The 21005-nt window shown below is 38.2% G+C and overlaps 1 protein-coding gene across 10 annotated transcripts in view; it reads left to right on the top strand.

Moving 5' to 3' along the window:
* The window catches only part of RGS12 (regulator of G protein signaling 12), a 197369-nt gene that overhangs the window by 86896 nt on the left and 89468 nt on the right, over positions 1–21005 (top strand). For 9 of the 10 annotated variants that reach the window (XM_048849020.2, XM_075128059.1, XM_048849021.2 and 6 more), the window contains one exon: positions 15846–15867. In XM_048849020.2, coding sequence (XP_048704977.1) covers positions 15846–15867 — 22 coding nt within the window. Of the gene's footprint in view, positions 1–2230; positions 2486–15845; positions 15868–21005 lie in introns of those variants that run through there. The other variant, XM_048849028.2, reaches the window with a different exon arrangement.

Genomic DNA, 21005 nt, shown 5'->3' with positions numbered 1-21005 from the left:
ACTGCAAAAGAGAACCAAAATTATTTGAGGTGAATCATGTTGCATCAAATGTAAGGGAACCACTTTTGTTTTACTATGCAGTGGGTGGTGCAGGCCACACAAGATATTGTGCTGAAATCCTTATGTTCCATGGAGCAGTAGACTGAGATGGTTCTTTCTGAAGTGGTGTTGTAGGATGGGCATTTACATGGCCAGCGCACTTGCAACAATAGAATTGACCACAGTTGCTGCACAGGCAGCATTCTGTGGATATTAAGGGTTTCTGCCCCCACAGAGATCCCCTTGCAAAAACCTGTTTGTTCCGGCTTTGCACAGAAAACTAGAATTTGGCACTTAATGCTAAATTTAAAAAATATTGGTGATTTTATAAACTGTTGTTGATTCTTTGAGAATAGCTTTACTAGTTTAATGTGGTTCAGAAAAAGCAATATGTAATGTTTAAACATAAAACTTTTCCTGGTGATGCTTACTTCAGTTTTTAATGCTTAATTGTCACATGTGGTAAAGTTAATATTGTTCTGACAAGACCATTTAGTTGATTGGCACGCTAAGCCCCTAAATAATGGAGGATATAACATGTGTAACAAAGTTTCTTGCTTCAAGTTTACTTCAAAGGCACTAGACACTTGCACTGATAAATAAAATTTAAAGGATGAAAATCAAATCCAAACCAGTCCCAATTCACAGAATGTATATTGTTCAATTACATACCTTATGTCTGTGTTTCTGGAATGCTTGCATAATAGGGCTTGTTACCTCTACCTTCATCTTGTGTTTGGAGTAAACTTTGTTCTCTAATCTCACTCTAAATGAAATCAGTAAGGGACATAAATGTTGGTTACTTGCTGTACTAAACAAAGAGTGTGTGTTGTCTAGCGGTTAGAACATGGGATGGGAATAGTAGTAGATCTGAGTCGTCAACTGCCTCTGATGCTAACTTGCTAAGTGATCTTGTATAAAGGCATTAAAACTTCCCTGTGCCTCAGTTTCTCCCTCTGTAAAAGGAGGTTTATACTTGCAAACCTGACAAGGGTATTGTAAGGCTGAATTCATGTTTGTGAAGTGCTTTAAGCAGGTCCACAGAGGGAATACGTTAGAAATGATGCAGCAGGCAATTCTAGAGGCTTTTAAATAATATATTTGTATTATGAATGTTGCAGAAATAAAAGCAATTGAGTTTTTGATTTTTTTTGTAAATGGCAGCAGACTTTGTGAAATTTGCTACTGTGGACAAATTTAATCACTTGAATAAAAACACCGATAAAAGACAAATTTAGTAGGCTTTGTCCATTCTTAGAGTCACATGATGGATTTCTTCTTCTGCTCTTCCTACAGTACTTATATATATCTACCTTTGACATCAGTGAAGCATGGGTAGTGTGTACAGTAAGCAGGGAGTGCAGAATATCAGTCGAGCTCTGCTATGATGATCTGAGAGCAGAATTTTGCTCTGAGATTGTTTGCTCACGAGTTGAACAAATGGCCTGTGATGGGATGTTAGATGGGGTGCGATCTGAGTTACCCAGGAAAGAATTTTCTGTAGTATCTGCCTGGTGAATCTTGCCCATATGCTCAGGGTTTAGCTGATCGCCATATTTGGGGTCGGGAAGGAATTTTCCTCCAGGGCAGATTGGAAGTGGCCCTGGAGGTTTTTCGCCTTCCTCTGTAGCATGGGGCACGGGTCACTTGCTGGAGGATTCTCTGCTCCTTGAAGTCTTTAAACCACTATTTGAAGACTTCAGTAGCTCAGACATAGGTGAGGCTTTTCTCAGGAGTGGGTGGGTGAGATTCTGTGGCCTGCATTGTGCAGGAGGTCAGAGTAGATGATCATAATGGTCCCTTCTGACCTTAGCATCTATGAATCTATGAACCCTGTATACAAAGTTTCCTTGTCATGTAGATCTTTACATGTGAGTTGTAGTGCTAGCCACTTTAAAAGTTTAATGTAACAGGCCATTTTGAGGTGCTTTACTTTCTACTGGTCTGTCAGTGTAAACCTCTGAAAAACAGTGGTTTATTATGGAAATGTTTCTACAACTATAACAAAGGTGGTTAACAGTAATGATTTATTAAAAGCCAAGTTATTAGAAGCTGGTTTACTGTATAAATGGTTATCACACAACCACACTTCATTTTATTTTCCTGATTTGTTATAGGATATACTTTAAATGAAATCACAGCATGATTTATATGAACTGATCTTGCATTTTTGTGAGAGATAATTGAGATCTAATCTGAATCCCTGACGAACCACAGCTTCCTGCAGTGGCCTGTTGCTATGGGTAACATAAAGGGAGTAAAATAGAACTTCATACGAAATGCCTTTAAACTTTACTGGCATGTACAGGCACAGAATAGGGCTGAATCATATATTTTAATCTTTGAGTAGCTGATGGGTCAAGGAATTTTTTTTCAATCTTAAGTGAAGATGAATTTAGGAAGAGTACTGTTAGCAAAAATAACTGCTGTTTCTTTTGAAGAGCGGGTAAGTGATATGAATTATATTTAGCCAACGCAAGGCAGTGTTGCAGTGAAAATTAGAGGAGAGTATTATAATCAGCTTCAGAGTTATTGCGTTTTTTTGGCTTAGTTTTTGTCTCTTCTACATTAAAACAATGTTAGATCAGAAACTTTTGGAATAATATATGATTTTCTTTAACGCAAACTCTGATTGGCATATATTTTATTTTTTCATCATAGCTACCTACGTTAAGGAAATTGTGTATAAAGAGCCTGACCATATAACCTAACATTCAGATTTACTCTGAAGTTTAACTGAAAAACTTAAATGTGGCTAATACTTACAAATTCAGCTGTTCATAATATATACCTGTTTATTAATGTATGTGCATTATGTATTACATATATCTTTTCTTTATCATAAATAGTACAATATTTTATTTGTATTTTATTGAAAGCACATACATAGTTTTTAATCAAAATCATTTTAAGAGTGGATTTTATTTTTAGCCATTTGGTTTAAATGTTATTTAATTGTTTTTGTTCATGCAAAAAAAGTTGTTTTAATAGGATCACCTAGCTCTTAGAGGAATTCTGAATGTGGCAATAAAATATTTATTCTTCTTTGCCAGATTTGCTATGCATATTCTGTTTTTATGTAGCTTAGATAAAATATGTGATAAGAAAACAATTTTAAAGGACATTCTGTAGAAAAGATATTCAGTTAAATCTCCATTGAGTAACAATGTGCAGTAGTTTAAATTGATTCTTTTTCCCTGTGAATTGTTACTTTTACAATGTCTTTCCCATTAGCTATTGTAAATACCCTCTTTCATAAGAGAACTGAAAGCAATAAGCTATCTAACATGCCTTATTTAATTGGCTTTGGGGTGAGGATCTTGTTCACAAAATCTTACATCAGAAAATCAATTACAACCATTTTTTAAAAAGAAGGTAGAAATAATATTAATTACTGGTGTTTAGGTCAAGAAATATATTTGAGATGACTAATTACAATGAAAATGCAAGAGTAAAGTTCTAAAATATATTTAACAAATATATCTTTTATTATATTATATCTATATATTTTAAATTTTGATTGTCAAATATATTTTAGAATAGGGTTTCCCAAATTATGGCGTAAAATCCCCAGAAGGGTCATGGAAGTACAGTACAGTTAAAAACTGTAAACTTTTGCAAACACTCAAATTTAATAAATTTAAAATGTTAAAAAAAGGATACATAACGTAATGCTTCTGATGGTGTGACAGAGGATCTGGGCAACTGGCCATAATTCATATATCTTGGCAAAAAAAAAAAAAAGTGCTTGGGATAGTTTATCAAGAGGTTGATCAAAACTAATACAACCAGACAACCTCATGTGTGAAATGCATTCTCTGCACTAGGTAGTTAAATGTTTGAAAGGTGGGTATGAATCGCAAGAGTCTTGGTGTCCTCAGTGGTCCATCTCCTAGAGAATGAAGCTAGTCCCCAGACCATATTCTGTGTGTATAGGTATCTTGAGAAAAGCACTTTGGAAAGTGGAGATAGCTGTCTTGGATCAGAGGAAATGTGTTGACTTGCACACTGATCCCAATTTATAGGCTTAATAAGCAAGTCGTGAGAACATCAGTGAGGGAGATCTCTGTCCACAGCAAAGATCTGGTGGTGCGAGGACAGCCAGTGAGGCTGCCTGTCTGGACATACAAGATGAATACCTCATGTAGTTTTGCTTGAGATCTGTAAACCTTGGTCTGTTTTTAACAAACCATATATATTTTTTTAAATTTCAATTTCTTTTACTAATCTTGTTTTTATTAAGATTCCTGTTGTATTAGTAACTTCACACAGAAGTCCTCAAAATAATTGAACTTCATAGCTTCTAGAAAGAGGTTCTGAAGGGTAAATAGTTTCTGGAATTTACAGCCTCCACTTAGTCTCAATTATGGGACATGGACAGAGGAGTCTGCTCTCACTGAGATGTGTTAACATCAGGCTGAAATGGATGAACTGAAGGGGCAAAGCCAAAAGGCAAATGAGAAGATGAGAGTTGGAGGCGGGTGCATGTAACTGATATTTTCCCCATATTGTTGTAATCTGGAACCCCAAATATTGGTTTAGTTTAGAGGGCTAGATGTAGGAGGAAAGTAATGGCGTATCCCGTTAAGGCTACTGTACTGTTGTCATCTAGGAACCCCATCACGGTTTATTGCAGACTAGTGCATGATATAAGTGTTTACAAAATGTTCTACACTTCTTTCTGAGATTTTTCAAGGGTGTCTAAGAGAGCTAGGCACTCAACTCCCATTGAATTTCAGGCTCCTTGAAAATCGCAACCTCTGCTAAAAACATTATTATGGGCAAAACTGTCGGATAGCTGATATGGGATTCAATAAAGAACTGAAGGAGGCTAATATAATTAGTGTAATTAATGCCAATCAACATGGGTTTATGGAAAATAGGTCTTGTCAATCTCACTTTTTGTCTTTGTTTGATGTGAATACATATTTGATTAATAAGTTGCAAAGAGTCCTGTGGCACCTTATAGAGTAACAGACGTACTGGAGCATAAGCTTTCGTGGGTGAATACCCACTTCATCGGATGCATGGATGTATTCACCCATGAAAGCTTATGCTCCAATACGTCTGTTAGTCTGTAAGGTGCCACAGGACTCTTTGCCACTTTTACAGATCCAGACTAACACTGCTACCCCTCTGATGCTTGATTGATAAAGATAACAGTGTTGATGTAATACAGTTAGACTTCTGTAGGGCTTGGTACTATGACATTTTCATTAAGAAACTACTGACTGATGGTTATGAAAATGCAATTGTAATCATACTCTATTGAGTGTGTTGATAGTGAGGCCCCTCAGGGATCAGTTTTTGGCCCTATGCTGTTGAGCTTTTTTATCAATGACTTGGAAGAAGACATACAATCATTACTGCTAAAATTTTCCAGATGACATAATGATTGTGGGAATGGTAAAAATGAGGAGAACAGGTCACTGATACAGGGTGGTCTGGATTGTTTGTAAGATGGGTGCACACAAACAATATATATATATTTCATTATGACCAGATATACGGTCATACAGCTAGGAGCAAAGACTTACAGGCCATACTTACAGAATGGTGGGAAGCAGTAATGGATAATCAGCTGAACATGAGCTCCTAGAGTGATACTGTGTCCAAAAGGGCTAATGCAATTCTTGGCGTATAAATACGGGACTCTCAAGTAGGAGTAAAGAGGTTATATTACTTTTGTGTTTGGCACAAATGAGATTATACTGAAATATTGTATCCAGTTTTGGTGTGCCTAATTCAAGAAGTGTGTTAAAAAATTGGAGAAGATTCAGAGAAGAGTCCGTGAGGATGAGTCCCTGTCGTATGATGATAGATTAGAGGAGCTTAATCTATTTAGTTGACCAAAGAGAAGGTTAAGGGATGACAAATATATGACATGTAGTTTTATGTCCTTTGATTCAAAACTATGGTATGTTCTGAAGTGCTGGCTGCCAAAGGTATGTAGACTTCTAAATGTTGCAACAATTTCGAAATCCAGCTTCTGTCCCTGAAAGATAAACTTCAGGATATTTTTAGACTTCCCCGTGCAGTTGACATCTCAAGTTGTACACCCTTAAGCAGCTATCAGATTGAAACCAATGCCTTTATTAAATAACATTGTTCTGTGCTGTATCAATCATTGCTGAGGATGTCAAAAGGCAACTGCTTTCAACCCCCCTCTATCCCAGAATCATAACTTACCATTTTAACTTTGTAAGAAAATTAAAGTCTGTGGTACTGCTAATATGAAAGAGTAGTGCCTTCCCCCAAATAGCTGGCATCTCCCAATAAACTACTCTAAGATAAGCCTTTCTTGAAACAAGCTGCAATGAAACTCTTGATGAACTTGAGGAATTGGGATGACCATATGGTCTTCCTTACTTGCTAGGGCAGTGGTGCACAGAGGAATTTCACAGAGTATCTCTCAACTGGAACTTAAGGCTATAGGATATGCCTTGAAGGAATTTCCCCTTCCTGGAGCCTCAGACGGTGCATGTGGAATATGATAATAGAATCATAGAATATAAGGGTTGGAAGGGACCTCAGGAGGTCATCTAGTCCAACCCCCTGCTCAGAGCAGGACCAGTCCCCAACTAAATCATCCCAGCCAGGACTTTGCCAAGCCTGACCTTAAAAACTCTAAGGAAGGAGATTCCACCACCTCCCTAGGTAACCCATTCCAGTGCTTCACCACCCTCATAGTGAAATTTTTTTCCCTAACATCCAACCTAAACCTCCTCCACTTCAACTTGCGACCATTACTCCTTTTTTCTGTCATCTGGTACCACTGAGAACAGTCTGGATCCATCCTCTTTGGAACCCCCTTTCAGGTAGTTGAAAGCAGCTATCAAATCCCCCCTCATTCTTCTCTTCTGCAGACTAAACAATCCCAGTTCCCTCAGCCTCTCCTCATAAGTCGTGTGCTCCAGTCCCCTAATAATTTTTGTTGCCCTCCGCTGGACTTTCTCCAATTTTTCCACATCCTTCTTGTAGTGTGGGGCCCCAAACTGGACACAGTACTCCAGATGAGGCCTCACCAATGTCAAATAGAGGGGAACAATCACGTCCCTCGATCTGCTGGTAGTGCCCCTACTTACACAGCCCAAAATGCCATTAGCCTTCTCGACAACAAGGGCAAACTGTTGACTCGTATCCAGCTTCTCGTCCACTGTAACCCCTAATCCCTAGTTTGTAGCGGTGCATGGGATTCTTCCGTCCTAAGTGCAGGACTTGTCCTTGTTGAACCTCATCAGGTTTCTTTTGGCCCAATCCTCTAATTTGTCTAGGTCCCTCTGTATCCTATCCCTACCATCCAGTGGATCTACCTCTCCTCCCAGGTTAGTGTTATCTGCAAACTTGCTGAGGTGGAGTCCACACCATCCTCCAGATCATTAATGAAGATATTGAACAAAACCAACCGTTGGAGCACTCCGCTTGATACCGGCTGCCAACTAGACATGGAGCCATTGATCACTACCCGTTGAGCCCGATGATCTAGCCAGCTTTCTATCCACTATCTAGTCCATTCATCCAGCCCATACTTCTTTAACTTGCTGGCAAGAATACTGTGGGAGACCATGTCAAAAGCTTTGCTGAAGTCAAGGAATAACACATCCACTGCTTTCCCCTCATCCACAGAGCCAGTTATCTCATCATAGAAGACAATTAGGTTAGTCAGGCATGACTTGCCCTTGGTGAATCCATGCTGACGGTTCCTGATCACTTTCCTCTCCTCCAAATGCTTCAGAATTGATTCCTTGAGGACCTGCTCCATGATTTTTCCAGGGACTGAGGTGAGGCTGACTGGCCTGTAGTTCCCCGGATCCTCCTCCTTCCCTTTTTTAAAGATGGGCACTACATTAGCCTTTTTCCAGTCTTCCGGGACCTCCCCCGATAGCCATGACTTTTCAAAGATAATGGCCAATGTCTCTGCAATCACATCCACCAACTCCTTTAGCACTCTCGGATGCAGTGCGTCCGGCCCCATGGACTTGTGCTCGTCCAGCTTTTCTAAATAGTCCCGAACCACTTCTTTCTTCACAGAGGGCTGGTCGCCTCCTCCCCATGCTGTGCTGCCCAGTGCAGCAGTCTGGGAGCTGACCTTGTTCGTGAAGACAGAGGCAAAAAAAGCATTGAGTACATTAGCTTTTTCCACATCCTCTGTCACTAGGTTGCCTCCCTCATTCAGTAAGGGTCTCACTACTTCTCTTGACTTTCTTCTTGCTGCTAACATACCTGAAGGAACTCTTCTTGTTACTCTTAACATCTCTTGCTAGCTGCAACTCCAAGTGTGATTTGGCCTTCCTGATTTCACTCCTGCATGCATAATATTTTATACTCCTCCCTGGTCATTTGTCCAATCTTCCACTTCTTGTAAGCTTCTTTTTTGTGTTTAAGATCAGCAAGGATTTCACTGTTAAACCAAGCTGGTTGCCTGCCATATTTACTATTCTTTCTACACATCGGGATGGTTTGTTCCTATAATCTCAATAAGGATTCTTTAAAATACAGCCAGCTCTCCTGGACTCCTTTCCATGGGGAGGCCAATAGGGAGGCCATGGCTTATGTTGCTGTCTTTTGCACTGTAAGCGCCTTACTTTAATCATCGGTAATCAGGACTCTGTAATAAACTGCAAGGAAGAACATTAGTGTCTACCTCCTACATGCATAGACATACCAAGTGGGTAAGCAGGAAGGATTCCTGCCGAGGAAGATTCTACAAGATGTTTTTGTTTTTGCAGGCCTTTAATTCTTTCTTTCTTTTTTTTTTTTTTAATTTCATTTATTGGTTACCACCACACTCCTGGCATATAAACATGTCTTTATTATTGAAGTTATTTGGAAACCAGGATCTCTTGAGTTCTAATTTGGATGTGAAAATATTTTGAATGATTAATACGATTCAGATTTCTACTCTTGGCTATTCTCACAATCTTTTAGCTAACTTAAATACTTTTGTAAAAAAACAAAATTGCATATCTGATATGAAATAGCAAAATAAAAGTCTAAGGGTTTCTCAGAGTTCAAATAAACTGTAGTAACAGGTTTTCTTTTAATAAAATATTTTATTATGTTTAGAAATATCATTAAAATTAGGTTCCAGGTTCTTTTGAACAATAAATGAGAGTAGCCAGGTGATTTTATGGTATTTTATCATTTTACTTGAGGTAGGAATTATGCAATTGTGTAGGAATCAGAGAGGTGTGTAAATGTTGAATAAAATCAGTGATCTGTGCATGTATACTGTAGAATCTAAATAGCTTACCAATTTTTACTGGTTCCATGTTAAAAAGTTATTTCCATGAAATCATATTTATACACATACTGTATCAAATCTGTTCCATAAGTGCTCTGAGTAGTATTCTACATAGACAACTGAGAGTAGAACATGACCCATAAAGTGTTAAAGTGAGATCACCATACTACTTACAAAATCAGGTCTTGCAACTTTTTCTCATGGACAAATCTAGACAAGCTTTTACTGAAGATTTAAAGCGAGAAATTGCTGCCTTTGAATGCTGACTGCATACTGTTTCTGACAAAGGTAAATTGAATTTTTTTAAGCATTTACAAACACGTTTAGAACCCATTACTGTAAATTCAAATGCAATCATTAACAACTTTAACTAGTACTAAATACAGCTGTCAAAGGCAGTTTAGTTTAAATTATGGATTAGGCTATCTTAAAATGTACTTATGTATCTTGAAGAAGAGTTCTGTGGAGTTTGAAAGCTTGTCTCTTTCAGTGGGTCACCTCAGAGCCATAGGCACTGAGTTTTTTTTGTTCGTTTGTTTTTTTTCCCCTCCTCCCTAGTGGGTGCTCCGCTCTCGCTCCACCTCTTTTCCTGAGACCCCACCCTGCATGCCCACGGCTCACTCCTCTCCGCCTCCCCTGGGGCGGTGAACAGCTGATCCGTAGCCAGCCCTGGGGCCAGAGCCACTCTGGCTTGTGGGTGCTGAGCATCCCCTATTCTTTTTCTGTGGGTGCTTGAGCCTCGGAGCACGCATGGAGTCGGCACCTATGCTCTGAGCAACATAGCTATGTCCACCTATCTTTTAAGTGTAGATCAGGCCTCAGAAAATTTAAGATGAATTAACTGATGGTGTGAAGTTAATGTTCATAAATTAAATGCACATTAAACTCTTGCATCGACACGCTCATTCAGAAGTAAAGTGGCCTTAATTTGCTGTAGCTTGGAGGAGGTTTAAACTACGGTGACCTCAGGCCACTGTGTCCACATATCTATTCAGGGGACACCATCATAGGGCCTAATCACATCAGCCACACTATCAGAGGCTCATTCACCTGCACATCTACCAATGTGATATATGCCATCATGTGCCAGCAATGCCCCTCTGCCATGTACATTGGTCAAACTGGACAGTCTCTACGTAAAAGACTAAATGGACACACATCAGACATCAAGAATTATAACATTCAAAAACCAGTTGGAGAACACTTCAATCTCTTTGGTCACTTGATTACAGACCTAAAAGTTGCAATTCTTCAACAAAAAAACTTCAAAAACAGACTCCAACGAGAGACTGCTGAATTGGAATTAATTTGCAAACTGCATACAATTAATTTAGGCTTGAATAAAGACTAGGAGTGGATGGGTCATTACACAAAATAAAACTGTTTCCCTATGTTTATTCCCCCCCCCCCACTGTTCCTCAGATGTTCTTGTCAACTGCTGGAAATGGCCCACCTTGATTATCACTACAAAAGGCCCCCCCCTCCCCCTGCGCTCTCCTGCTGGTAATAGCTCTCCTTACCTGATCACTCTCATCACAGTGTGTATGGCAACACCTGTTGTTTCATGTTCCCTATGTATATAAATCTCCCCACTGTATTTTCCACTGAATGCATCTGATGAAGTGAGCTGTAGCTCACGAAAGTTTATGCTCAAATAAATTGATTAGTTTCTAAGGTGCCACAAGTACTCCTTTTCTTTTTGCGGATACAGACTAACACGGCTGCTACTCTGAAACCTGCTGAATAGTGTGTCTATTGTGTGGCATTAATTGATGCACAATGAACTTCACACCATGAGTTAATTCATTTTAATGTACCTGACTGTCCCCGTGTAGACAAGCCCTAATATGTTTTAAAAGTCTACTGTAGGCAGACCAGGTGGATGAGGTAATATCTTTTATTGGACCAACTTCTGTTGGTGAGAGAGACAAGCTTTCGAGCCACACAGAGCTCCTCTTCAGGCTGGGAAAGGTACTCTGAGCGTCACAGCTAATTGCAAGATGTAACAGATTGTTTAGAATAAGTAATTAGCACATATTGTAAGGGACTATTCTAGGTAGAGTATCCGGTAACACCTCTGCAGTCATAGGACAAAAAGAGGGAGATAGGCCATGTCTCCATTCACACTTACGTTGGCAAAACTTGTGTCGCTCCGGGGTGTGAAAAAAAACTCCCCTGAGCGACATACGTTTTGCCGGCATAAATGCTCGTGTGCATAGTGCTATGTCAGCAGGAGATGCTTTCCTGCTGACATAGCTACCGCCACTCGTTGAGCTGGTTTTATTATGTTGCCGGGAGAGCTTTCTCCTATCGGCATAACGTGGCTGTGTGAGCAATCTTCCAGCGGCACAGCTGTATTGGTACAGCTGTGCGACTGTAAGCTTGTAAATGTAGACATGACCTTAGTGCGTTACAGATTGTTGTAATAAGCCATAAATCCAGTGACTCTGTTCAATGATTTTCAGTGTCTAGCGGAGATATAAATTTAAGCTCCTAGGCTCATCTTTTGAATGTATTGTGCAGGTTTCCTTTGAGGATGGGGATTGATAGGTCAGATATAGACTGATTGGCTTTGTGAAAAGTGTTCACCCACAGGTGACAGTGGTTTTTGTCTTTTATCATTTTCATTTGAGAGCATAGTGATAGTCTCGCTTCACCCACATAGTTGTTATTGGAGCATTTAATATACTGGATGAGGTGTACCACATGTTGTTGTAATAGGCATGTCTAGGATCCATGAATCTTGACAGGTGATCATTGTAGCAATGGAGATATGTCTGCAGGTTTTGCATCTATTGTTCTATCAGGATCTGGTGCTGCTTTGAGTTGGTGTGTCCTGGTCTGTGGGGAGCTTGCTTCTGATGATGAGCTTGGAGAAGTTGGGGGGGTGGTTTGAATGCCAGAAGTGGGGTGTTTGGGAAAGATTTTTTTCAGGATAGTGTCCCCATTGCGTTTGAGTTGTAGTTGTTTGATGATACTCCATATGGGTTCCAGTCTGGGGTGGTAGGTGACAACTAGGGGTGTGTGGTCAGATGGAGTTTTATTTCTGTATTGAAGACAGGTTCTTTCAGGTTGTCTGGGTGGCCTGTTCCATGATGCGATCTACTTCTCTGATGGAGTGTCCTCTTTTTGTAAAGGTGGTTTTAAATGTGTTAAGGTGTATATACCGGACTTCCTCTACAGAGCATATTCTGTGGTAGCTGAGTGCCTGGTTATGGATAACAGATTTCTTGGTGTGTTTGGGATGGTTACTGAATCTATGAAGGTAGATGTGGTGATATGTGGGTTTCTTGTATATGGTTCTCTGGATTCCATTGTTCCAGATGATTGTCCAGGAAGTTGATGCTAGTGTGGAAGTGTTCCAGAGAGAGTTTAATGGGTAAGTGGTTGTGGTTGAAGTTGTGGTGGAAATCTATGAGGGAGTTTAATCTCCAGAGGATGAAAACGTTGTCCAAGTGTCTCAGGTATATCATTGATTTAGTGGTGCAATTGATATGGCTTATTACAACAAACCCGCTAACTCCGTCTTTTTGTCATATGACTGGAGAGGTGTTAACTGGCCATTCTACCTTGAAGAGTCCCTTAAAATATGTGCTAACTACTTATGCTAAACAATCTGTTGCACCTTGCATTTAGTTGTCTCTCTCACCAACAGACGATGGTCCAATAAAAAATATTACCTCGCTCACCTTGTCTCTGTGGCAATGACACGGCTACAACTACACTGCATAGTGTAGACAAGGCACTCTGTCTATAACACATGCTAAATCAGTTGAGTTAAAGCCTTCTATCACCTATCACAAGCACTAAAGTCAGTTAACTGGAGGAGTTCTTTTAATGTTTATTTGGAAATCATACTATTCTTCCTTAAGGGCATGTCAACACTACAAAATTTAAGTAGACCTAACTTACATCAGCATATAGCTGTGCAGTAATTACATTGCTTGAGTGTGTCTACACTTTGCTTCTTGTGTCAGTGGTGCGCGTCCTCACCAGAGCACTTGCACTGATTGAACTGTCAGTGTGGGGCATTGTGGGACAGCTTCTCAACATCAGCAACAGTCAATGTAAGCTACGCAGTGTCTACACTGACACTGCTTCGACCTAACTACATCGACATTGACTCTACACCTCTTGTGGAGGTGCAGTTATTAAGAAGGTGTAGTGGGCAGTTACATCAGTGGGAGAGAAATTTTAATGTAGACACTTAGAGAGTTAGGTCGACGTAAGCTGCGTTGCATTGACCTAACTTTGTAGTGTAGACCAGGGCTAAGAAATGTTACTTTACAGTTTTTAACTGCCTAATTACTGAATGGGAAGTAAATGACACACTCTTAAAGGCGCTTGTGAAGATTCTGTTCATTTCCATTGATGCCTTTCAAATATAGCAAAAAAGGAACACCATTAATGTTTGAATTAAGATGCAAACAGATCTGCTAAGGTAACAGACTAGACCTAAAAATATATTCTGAGAAGTAATCTGATTACTTTTTGCCTGAAAAGTACACCTATATTCATTTGTTATTTTTATTACCTTTTTGGCAGTCTTTGTTGTTTATGTTCTGAGTAATGGTGCTGAAGTCATAGTATTCAGTATAACCAAAGTTTCACCATGCAATATGTATGAGTAAAACAAAAGGAATCTAAAAACAGTCATTGATCTGTTACTTTCATAAGAGTTCAATAAGTACTATGTAGTGGATTATATTTAGTACACAGTATTCAATCATGTAGATTCCATTTTAAAAGTAACTTTACAATTATGAATTATTGTAAAATGCCAGATTTGAATGTGGAATAGTTGCTAGACTGTCATGCAGAATACTTTCTTATTAGTTAGCATAAAATATTTTATGCACCTTCATGAATAGCATCATCCCAAATGCTAGAGTGCCTAGGTGGTGCTGTTGAATGAGTTTGAAGGAGATTCACAGATGCTGCTTGGATTATATTATTATGCTTTACAAATTCAAAGGGAGAGATTTATTTTTATATAACTTCAAAAGAAATGTTTTTTCAGTGATGCATGAAAAGAAAAGCAATGATTAAAAATCTATTTTGATTAACATTAGCATAATGAAATGACAGGCTTTGAAAATTCGAAATTACTACTAACTGATTTTTTTTTTTTAAAAAAATGGGACCAAGTCCTCAGCAGGTGAAGCTAATGGAGCTGTACTAATTTATACCACTCAATATTATTGATCTAGTCCTTAAATATTATAGAAAGGACTTCATTTAAAAAATGCAATTAAAGTTTTAAAGGTGACTGAAAGTTTTTGTGGGTTTTTGTTTTTTGGTTTTGCTTTTTAATTTGGCCTCTGCCCTATTTTTTGTTTCTTTATGATGTACACATCCTGAAAGGAGATATGTAAGTGTTTTTTCCTGCACTGATTGTCCCTTATTTGGGAAATACCATAAATGAATAGTCTGAACTTTTCTGGTCTTGTTAGAAGACCACTAGGGGGTAAAAATGTGACCATTTAATAAGTTAATTAAAAGGACAAGGATTTTTGAATAATCAATAAGGACTTCCCCTATTTAAAATGTTAGTCGTTTGAATGGATGCTAACAAAAAAGAATTAACAGAAAAAGTTCAGTCTGACTAAAAATTGCTTCCACCTCTTAACTTCTGCTCAGCTCAGGGTACAGAGCAAATATATGTGTACTGTAACACATGTTCGGGGAATGTCCATCCACTAGCTTTTACAAAAGTTTTAACTACCTTAAATTAATTGGGAATTCAGGGTAAGAAGTGTTGCGTAGACAAACCCACATTGTCATCATCTAACTGGTTGCCCACTCATCCTAGGGCCCTATGCTATGTCAACACTGCAAAATTTGATGTGAAATCCTGTTGGAGACAGGTAATGGCTCTCTCAGCATAGCTAGTTGAGATAAATACTTTTACTTTGACATAGTGTGTTGGGAGGTATAAGTTGTACCTTAACTAGCTACACTGAGGTAAAAACTACCTGTACCTTGTCTCCACTAGAATTTTACATCAAGATGGCTAACTCAATGTAAAAACATGTTTTTGTTTCCCCCAGTAAAGACATATAGAGTCCAGCCTGAATTTCTATTGTAAAAAAAAAAAAAGGTGGGAAAAAAGAGAACCTCTCAGATCTTCTTTATACATCATAGAGGGACAAAAAAGCATACAACTTTTTTTTTAACCTTTGAAGGTTACTTTTAAGAATATAAGGATCTGATCTTAAAAACATGTACACACAAGTAACTTTGTAAGCAGTCCTGTTGAACTCAGTGTGACTACAGACATTGAGAAGCATGTTGCCCAATAAATATTTTTGGGATCAGACTATAAGACGTTAGTTCAATAGCTTGGGAGAAGTTTGTTAGGGGGGAGGCAGCAGCTGTTGGAAAATAACTGCTGACTCATTTATACTGTCTCTCCCACATGTCACCTGGGGCTGATTGATTTTCTGGGTCAAAATGCAAAGACTGATCAGCACTTTCAGTATTGTATGTTACTCAGAAAAGTTTCTCTCTGTATTGTCATGAAATTTATGTAACTCATCTCTTTCTCTCTCTTTTATTGTAGTCTGCAACTGTGTCTGATGGAGGTAAGCTAAAATTTGTTGACACTTTTATTAGTATTCAGAAAATCAAAGTTCCCACATTAAATAGTGTGGTAAAGTGTGATAAATTAAATGTCATATGACAAGAAGTGTTTGCTTGATAGACATGATCGGCCCATCTTGCAATCCTTAATGATACACTGACTTCAGTAGGAATTGTGCCTATGAAAATTCTGAAGGATCAGGCCTCATGTTTTTCAGGTCATATTCCTTTGTTTACCTACATAAATTCTTTGTGACATATGGATTTAAATACACGCATGTTATTACAATTAGAATTCTTCATTTGTGATTTATTTAAAAAGTTGATCTTGTGGGATATTATAAAATTGGTAATTGATAAAAACTCTCTCATTTTTTAAATATCCTTTATGTCCTGTATATTCTTTTACCATTGCATTTTTCATCAGCAGCATTTCATTTTACATGTTAAAACAAGTTTTTTACTGTTTTGTCTTGCAGAGACGGCTCCTAGCCCATAGGTTAGGTGTGATCTCAGAACTCTTGTTGGGGCTAAAAGGAGTGTCTTTTTATAATGAAGTAGTGCTTTCGTTTTGGATAAATAAGATGGCATCCTTAAAACCTGAATAAATGTAACCCAGCCTGAAGTTCTTGCTGTTCTGGGATAACTGTTGGGTAGAGTCACTGTCTATGCTACATTTTGTGTTGAGCCATGAGGAACTGAGAAGAAGCTATCTGACTCTTTCTTTTGAGAACTCTGAACCAAAATCCACCATTTAGATTAACATTGCTACCTGCGCCTCCTACTATGCCGGGCTTCAAACAGAGATAAAGAATTGTGTTTAAATTCAGTTGAGTGGTAGTTTCAGCTAATTAAGGTTCTAATATGGTTTGGCAGCTGGAAAAAGTTTGGTAGAACCTTATTTAAAAACAAAATATTTTTTTAGCTAAGTTGTAACTAGTGACTGAAGAAGTTCAATCCATGCTGGACATTTAAAAAAAAAAACCAAAAATGTGTTCTACGTAGGCTAGAACATGCTCTTTTAGCATGGCCCTTGCACCAGTTGGGCCCATCCATAATAACCAATCAAGTTGTGTTAGAAACCAGTTTAGCTGGAACAGTTTAAATATGATTCCTTAACGGTATACAAGGCCTTTAGTATAGCTTAGTTTACAGTAGAGGTGGTTTGCTTCTAGAGTTGCCTCACTTGGTCCTGCAAAGGATCAGTCTTGCATGTATTTTACCCATTTTGGCTTTCTTTGAGTACTGTATAATATATACTGTTTAACTAGGTAAAAGGACGCAAACACCTGTTTAAGGAAAAAGTGAACTAAAACAAAAGGAAGATTCTGAAGCTGGAGGAGGGTAGGATTAGTTGCCTGTTTTTTGATCTAAGTGGAAGAGTAGGCAAATATATTCACAGCAACTCTCATTATTCATTCCTCCCCTATCTTTCTTTGTCATTTCTTATAAAAAAAAAATGAGGTCTGTTTGGGCCTCAGCCAGAAATAAAACCCTAGACAGAGTTCACTGTGTCATTTTGCTAGCAGCTAACTTATCCCATCAGGTATTTTCGCTTTTTCAGCTGTCACCACTGTCACAGCACTTGGATGGGAGGTAGAACATAGAATCTGTTTGAAGCCCAACCACTAATTGGCCATGGGATAACAGGAAAAAAGACAGTGTGCACCTACTTCATCTCTTGTTTCTTAAACAAAGGCTATATCTTTATCTTCACTATAAAAAGGTGTGTTTTTACAGTGAGTAGTCTGTCTTGATGGAATATTCTAGCGGAGACAAGGCACAGGTTGTTTTTACCTCAATGTAGCTACTCAAGATAAAAACCCTAGGTGAAAGGTGTAGGGTTGACCCTGACTAACTACATCGAGATAAAAACTATAATGCCTTGTCTCCACTATGATTTTACATCCAGTTAGCTCTCTTGAGTTTCCCATCTCAGTGTAAAAACACATCCTTTTCTCTGCAGTCAAGACATAAACTAACATACACACAGTGTTTGTAGGTTTACTAATCTGCATATTGTACAGACTACTAATTCCCCAAGAAATGATTTTTGTGTCCTGAAAGTTTATGTATTATAAATTTGTTGGTCTGAAAAAAGATTATGCATTATCTGCTTGTCTACAATGAAAAATATTTCTCCTTCATGGCATGTCTAATCTCCATTGGCTGATGAAATGGGATCCCTGAAGTAGCACTCCCTTGATAGTAACATCAAGCACAATGTACTTCCATTTGTCAGTTTTATTGGAGATCTCTGGCTTGTCAGGTTCTGCTTCTCCAGTATTGTTACTGAAGTTATTTTCAAGTCTAGGGATAATTGTGTTTTCACAATTAATACTGTAGAATTTGGTAGAGTCGTGAAGTCTGAGGGCTGTGTAGGTTGCTGAGGTAAAAGAACAGATTGTAACTTGCACTCAGTATTCTGTTCTATATCCTAGTATTTTAGCGGTCTTTTCAGGTAGTGCTGAAGATTTAACACCATACACTCTCTCAATTTTTAAGGTACCAGTGGATCCTAAATTCTGTACAAAGCTATAAAATGTAGACTATATGAAGAGTAATATTTAATAAATGCTTAACTGTATAGAAGGTAAACTGGAAAAATAAGACCCAAGAGAAGGGAGTGAAACAAGAAAAACTGAATAGAAATAAAATCTTAACTAATTTCAGCTAAAGCTGCACTAAGTATAATGTTCTGATTAATGTCTGTATGGCAATTTCAGACTTTTACTTTCTTTGAAAATGTCACAGCAATGAATTTTTTCTATTTTTTTTTATATAAGCACTTCATTAGAAGACCCACAGAATTACATATTTTCAGGCTTGTCTAGGTTAGACGAATTTGTTCCAGTGTAGCAACATTAATATAGTTAACACAGTGCAAATTTCCCTTATCTATACAAGCCATTTATGTCAGTATATCCACTTGTAAAAATAATTATATGTTTTTAAATCTATCCTTGTAACTAGAATAGGGGGCACACCAACTTTTATCTCTCAAATCACTAGTGCCTCATGTTATGTAAAAATTTTACATTAGAGTCTGGCTTTGGATGCTGATTGCTCAAAGCCATATTCAGTCAGATTGTGTAGTAACTCCAAATGTGCATGTTTGAGTTGTCACCACCAAAATAAAAAGTCACCACTGGCCAAATTTTCAGATTTAGGCACCTTCAGTTGTGTACCGGAATCCAGGTTGAGACAAATTAAATAAATGGCTTAATTTTCAGAAGTGCTGTGCAGCCACTGTACTCATTTAAATCAGCAGGATTTGATAGGGTTTGAGCATCTCCTAATATCAAGCCATTTATTTAGGTACCTAACTTAAGACACCAAAGTTTGAAAATGTTGTCATTTTCTTCAATGGGTGGGAGGAAAAAGATCAATATGGGAAAATTATAGTAAGTACATTTCCCTTGAAGATATGTGAAAATAAGTCTTACAGGCTGTCGATGAAGGAAGGCTAAGCCTCTAACCTCAATTCCTCCTGTATTTCCCCTCCTCCATCCTTCTGCCCTCAACTGACCAGCTGCACTTTGTGCAAGGTGAAGAGCGCTTCTAGATCTAACTTACTTGAAGCTGAATTTTGAGCTCTAAACAAACTCCCAGTTCACACACCAAATTCAGTCCTCAGAGCAATAAAAATACCAACTTTTGAGCGTTCAAAAAACTGGCTGTTTTTCCTGTGTGCATATTATTGGAGAAATATTAAGGGCAGTAGCCAATCAGAACAGAGGGATTTGCATAACTGGTGTGGAGTTATTCAGGAATAACTGTACATACACTACCCTTTCTCTTCAGATTGACTAATGGCGATCAGCTAAGTGAGCTGTAGGCTCACGAAAGCTCATGCTCAAATAAATTGGTTAGTCTCTAAGGTGCCACAAGTACTCCTTTTCTTTTAGCTAAAGAACAGGGATTCAGAATTACTGAATAATAACTGAAAAATAAACAATAAAATCTGATTTGCATAATGACTCAGCTAGGGTGACCAGATGTCCTGATTTTATAGGGACAGTTCTGATTTTTGGGGCTTTTTCTTATATAGGCACCAACCCCTGTCAATATTTTTCACACTTGCTATCTGGTCACCCTACTCACAGCCATTCAAAATGCAGAAAATAATAAAATTGAGAAATGAGGTTATTGGTACGGATCAGTAACTATACTGCGTCTTTGCCCTGGGATCTTCAGAAACCATTTTTATTTCACTGCTTGTAATTCTTGTTCTCCGAGGCTATGTCTACAGTAGTCTTTTCTCCTCACACTTCCAACTATTGGTACTATTGGTACAGCAACAGTGGGAGCACTAGCATCAATAGAATGCAGGTTTGCTGGTGTTTTAAACATTGTGCCGTTTAGAGAGACTGTAGTTAAAATGCCAGAAGTCTTCACTCCTCTCTTACCATTGCTGTCACTGATGGAGTTTCACAAGGGGGAAATTTTAGGCATAATATAGTGCTGACAAGATCAGTGGGTATATATTTACAGTATATCAGCACTCATCCACCTGGCCTTCCTTCTCAGAGATGTGGGCATTTATTGGTCACTGAAATACCCAGATAGTAGGTGAGGTAATTTAACACTTCAGAATTTTGAGGTATGTAATTTCTGACCTGTCACTCCCCACCACCCCGATTAGTTCCACAAAGTGGGTGTCTATTATTACTTTTTACTTTCAAAGAATAGTAATTGCATGTATGTGAATGTTTAAACTCTGAATTTTGAGCTCTTATATAGTATTTCATTGTAATTGCTGCTGCTTGTGGATTTTTTGTTGTTCTCATCACCAGAACCAGTTTATTTTTTCATAAGTAATGTGTTTGGAAAGCTTAGAATGTTTACAACTGCAAAATAATATAGAACTACATTTTTAAAACACAACCACAGAAGATACAATAAAAATGTGACAATTCTAAAAAACTAAAACGCTATTCTTATCTAAGTTGCAAATACCTGATGAATTGTCTCCTCTAACAGACCTATGACTTATCTTTTAGTTCTGATACCACTAGTCCACAGTTACAGTAGATGGATTCCACTGTGACATAAATAATTAAAGCTCCTTTAGCAACAGTGGTGAAAGGTCTTTTCTTTAAATTATTTATGTAGCATTTTATAGTGCTCTGTGTTAAGT

Source organism: Caretta caretta, chromosome 4, assembly GCF_965140235.1.
Source record: "Caretta caretta isolate rCarCar2 chromosome 4, rCarCar1.hap1, whole genome shotgun sequence".
Lineage (NCBI taxonomy): Eukaryota > Metazoa > Chordata > Testudines > Cheloniidae > Caretta > Caretta caretta.
Note: the sequence above shows the minus strand (reverse complement) of the source record. Positions and strands in the feature narration are given on the sequence as shown.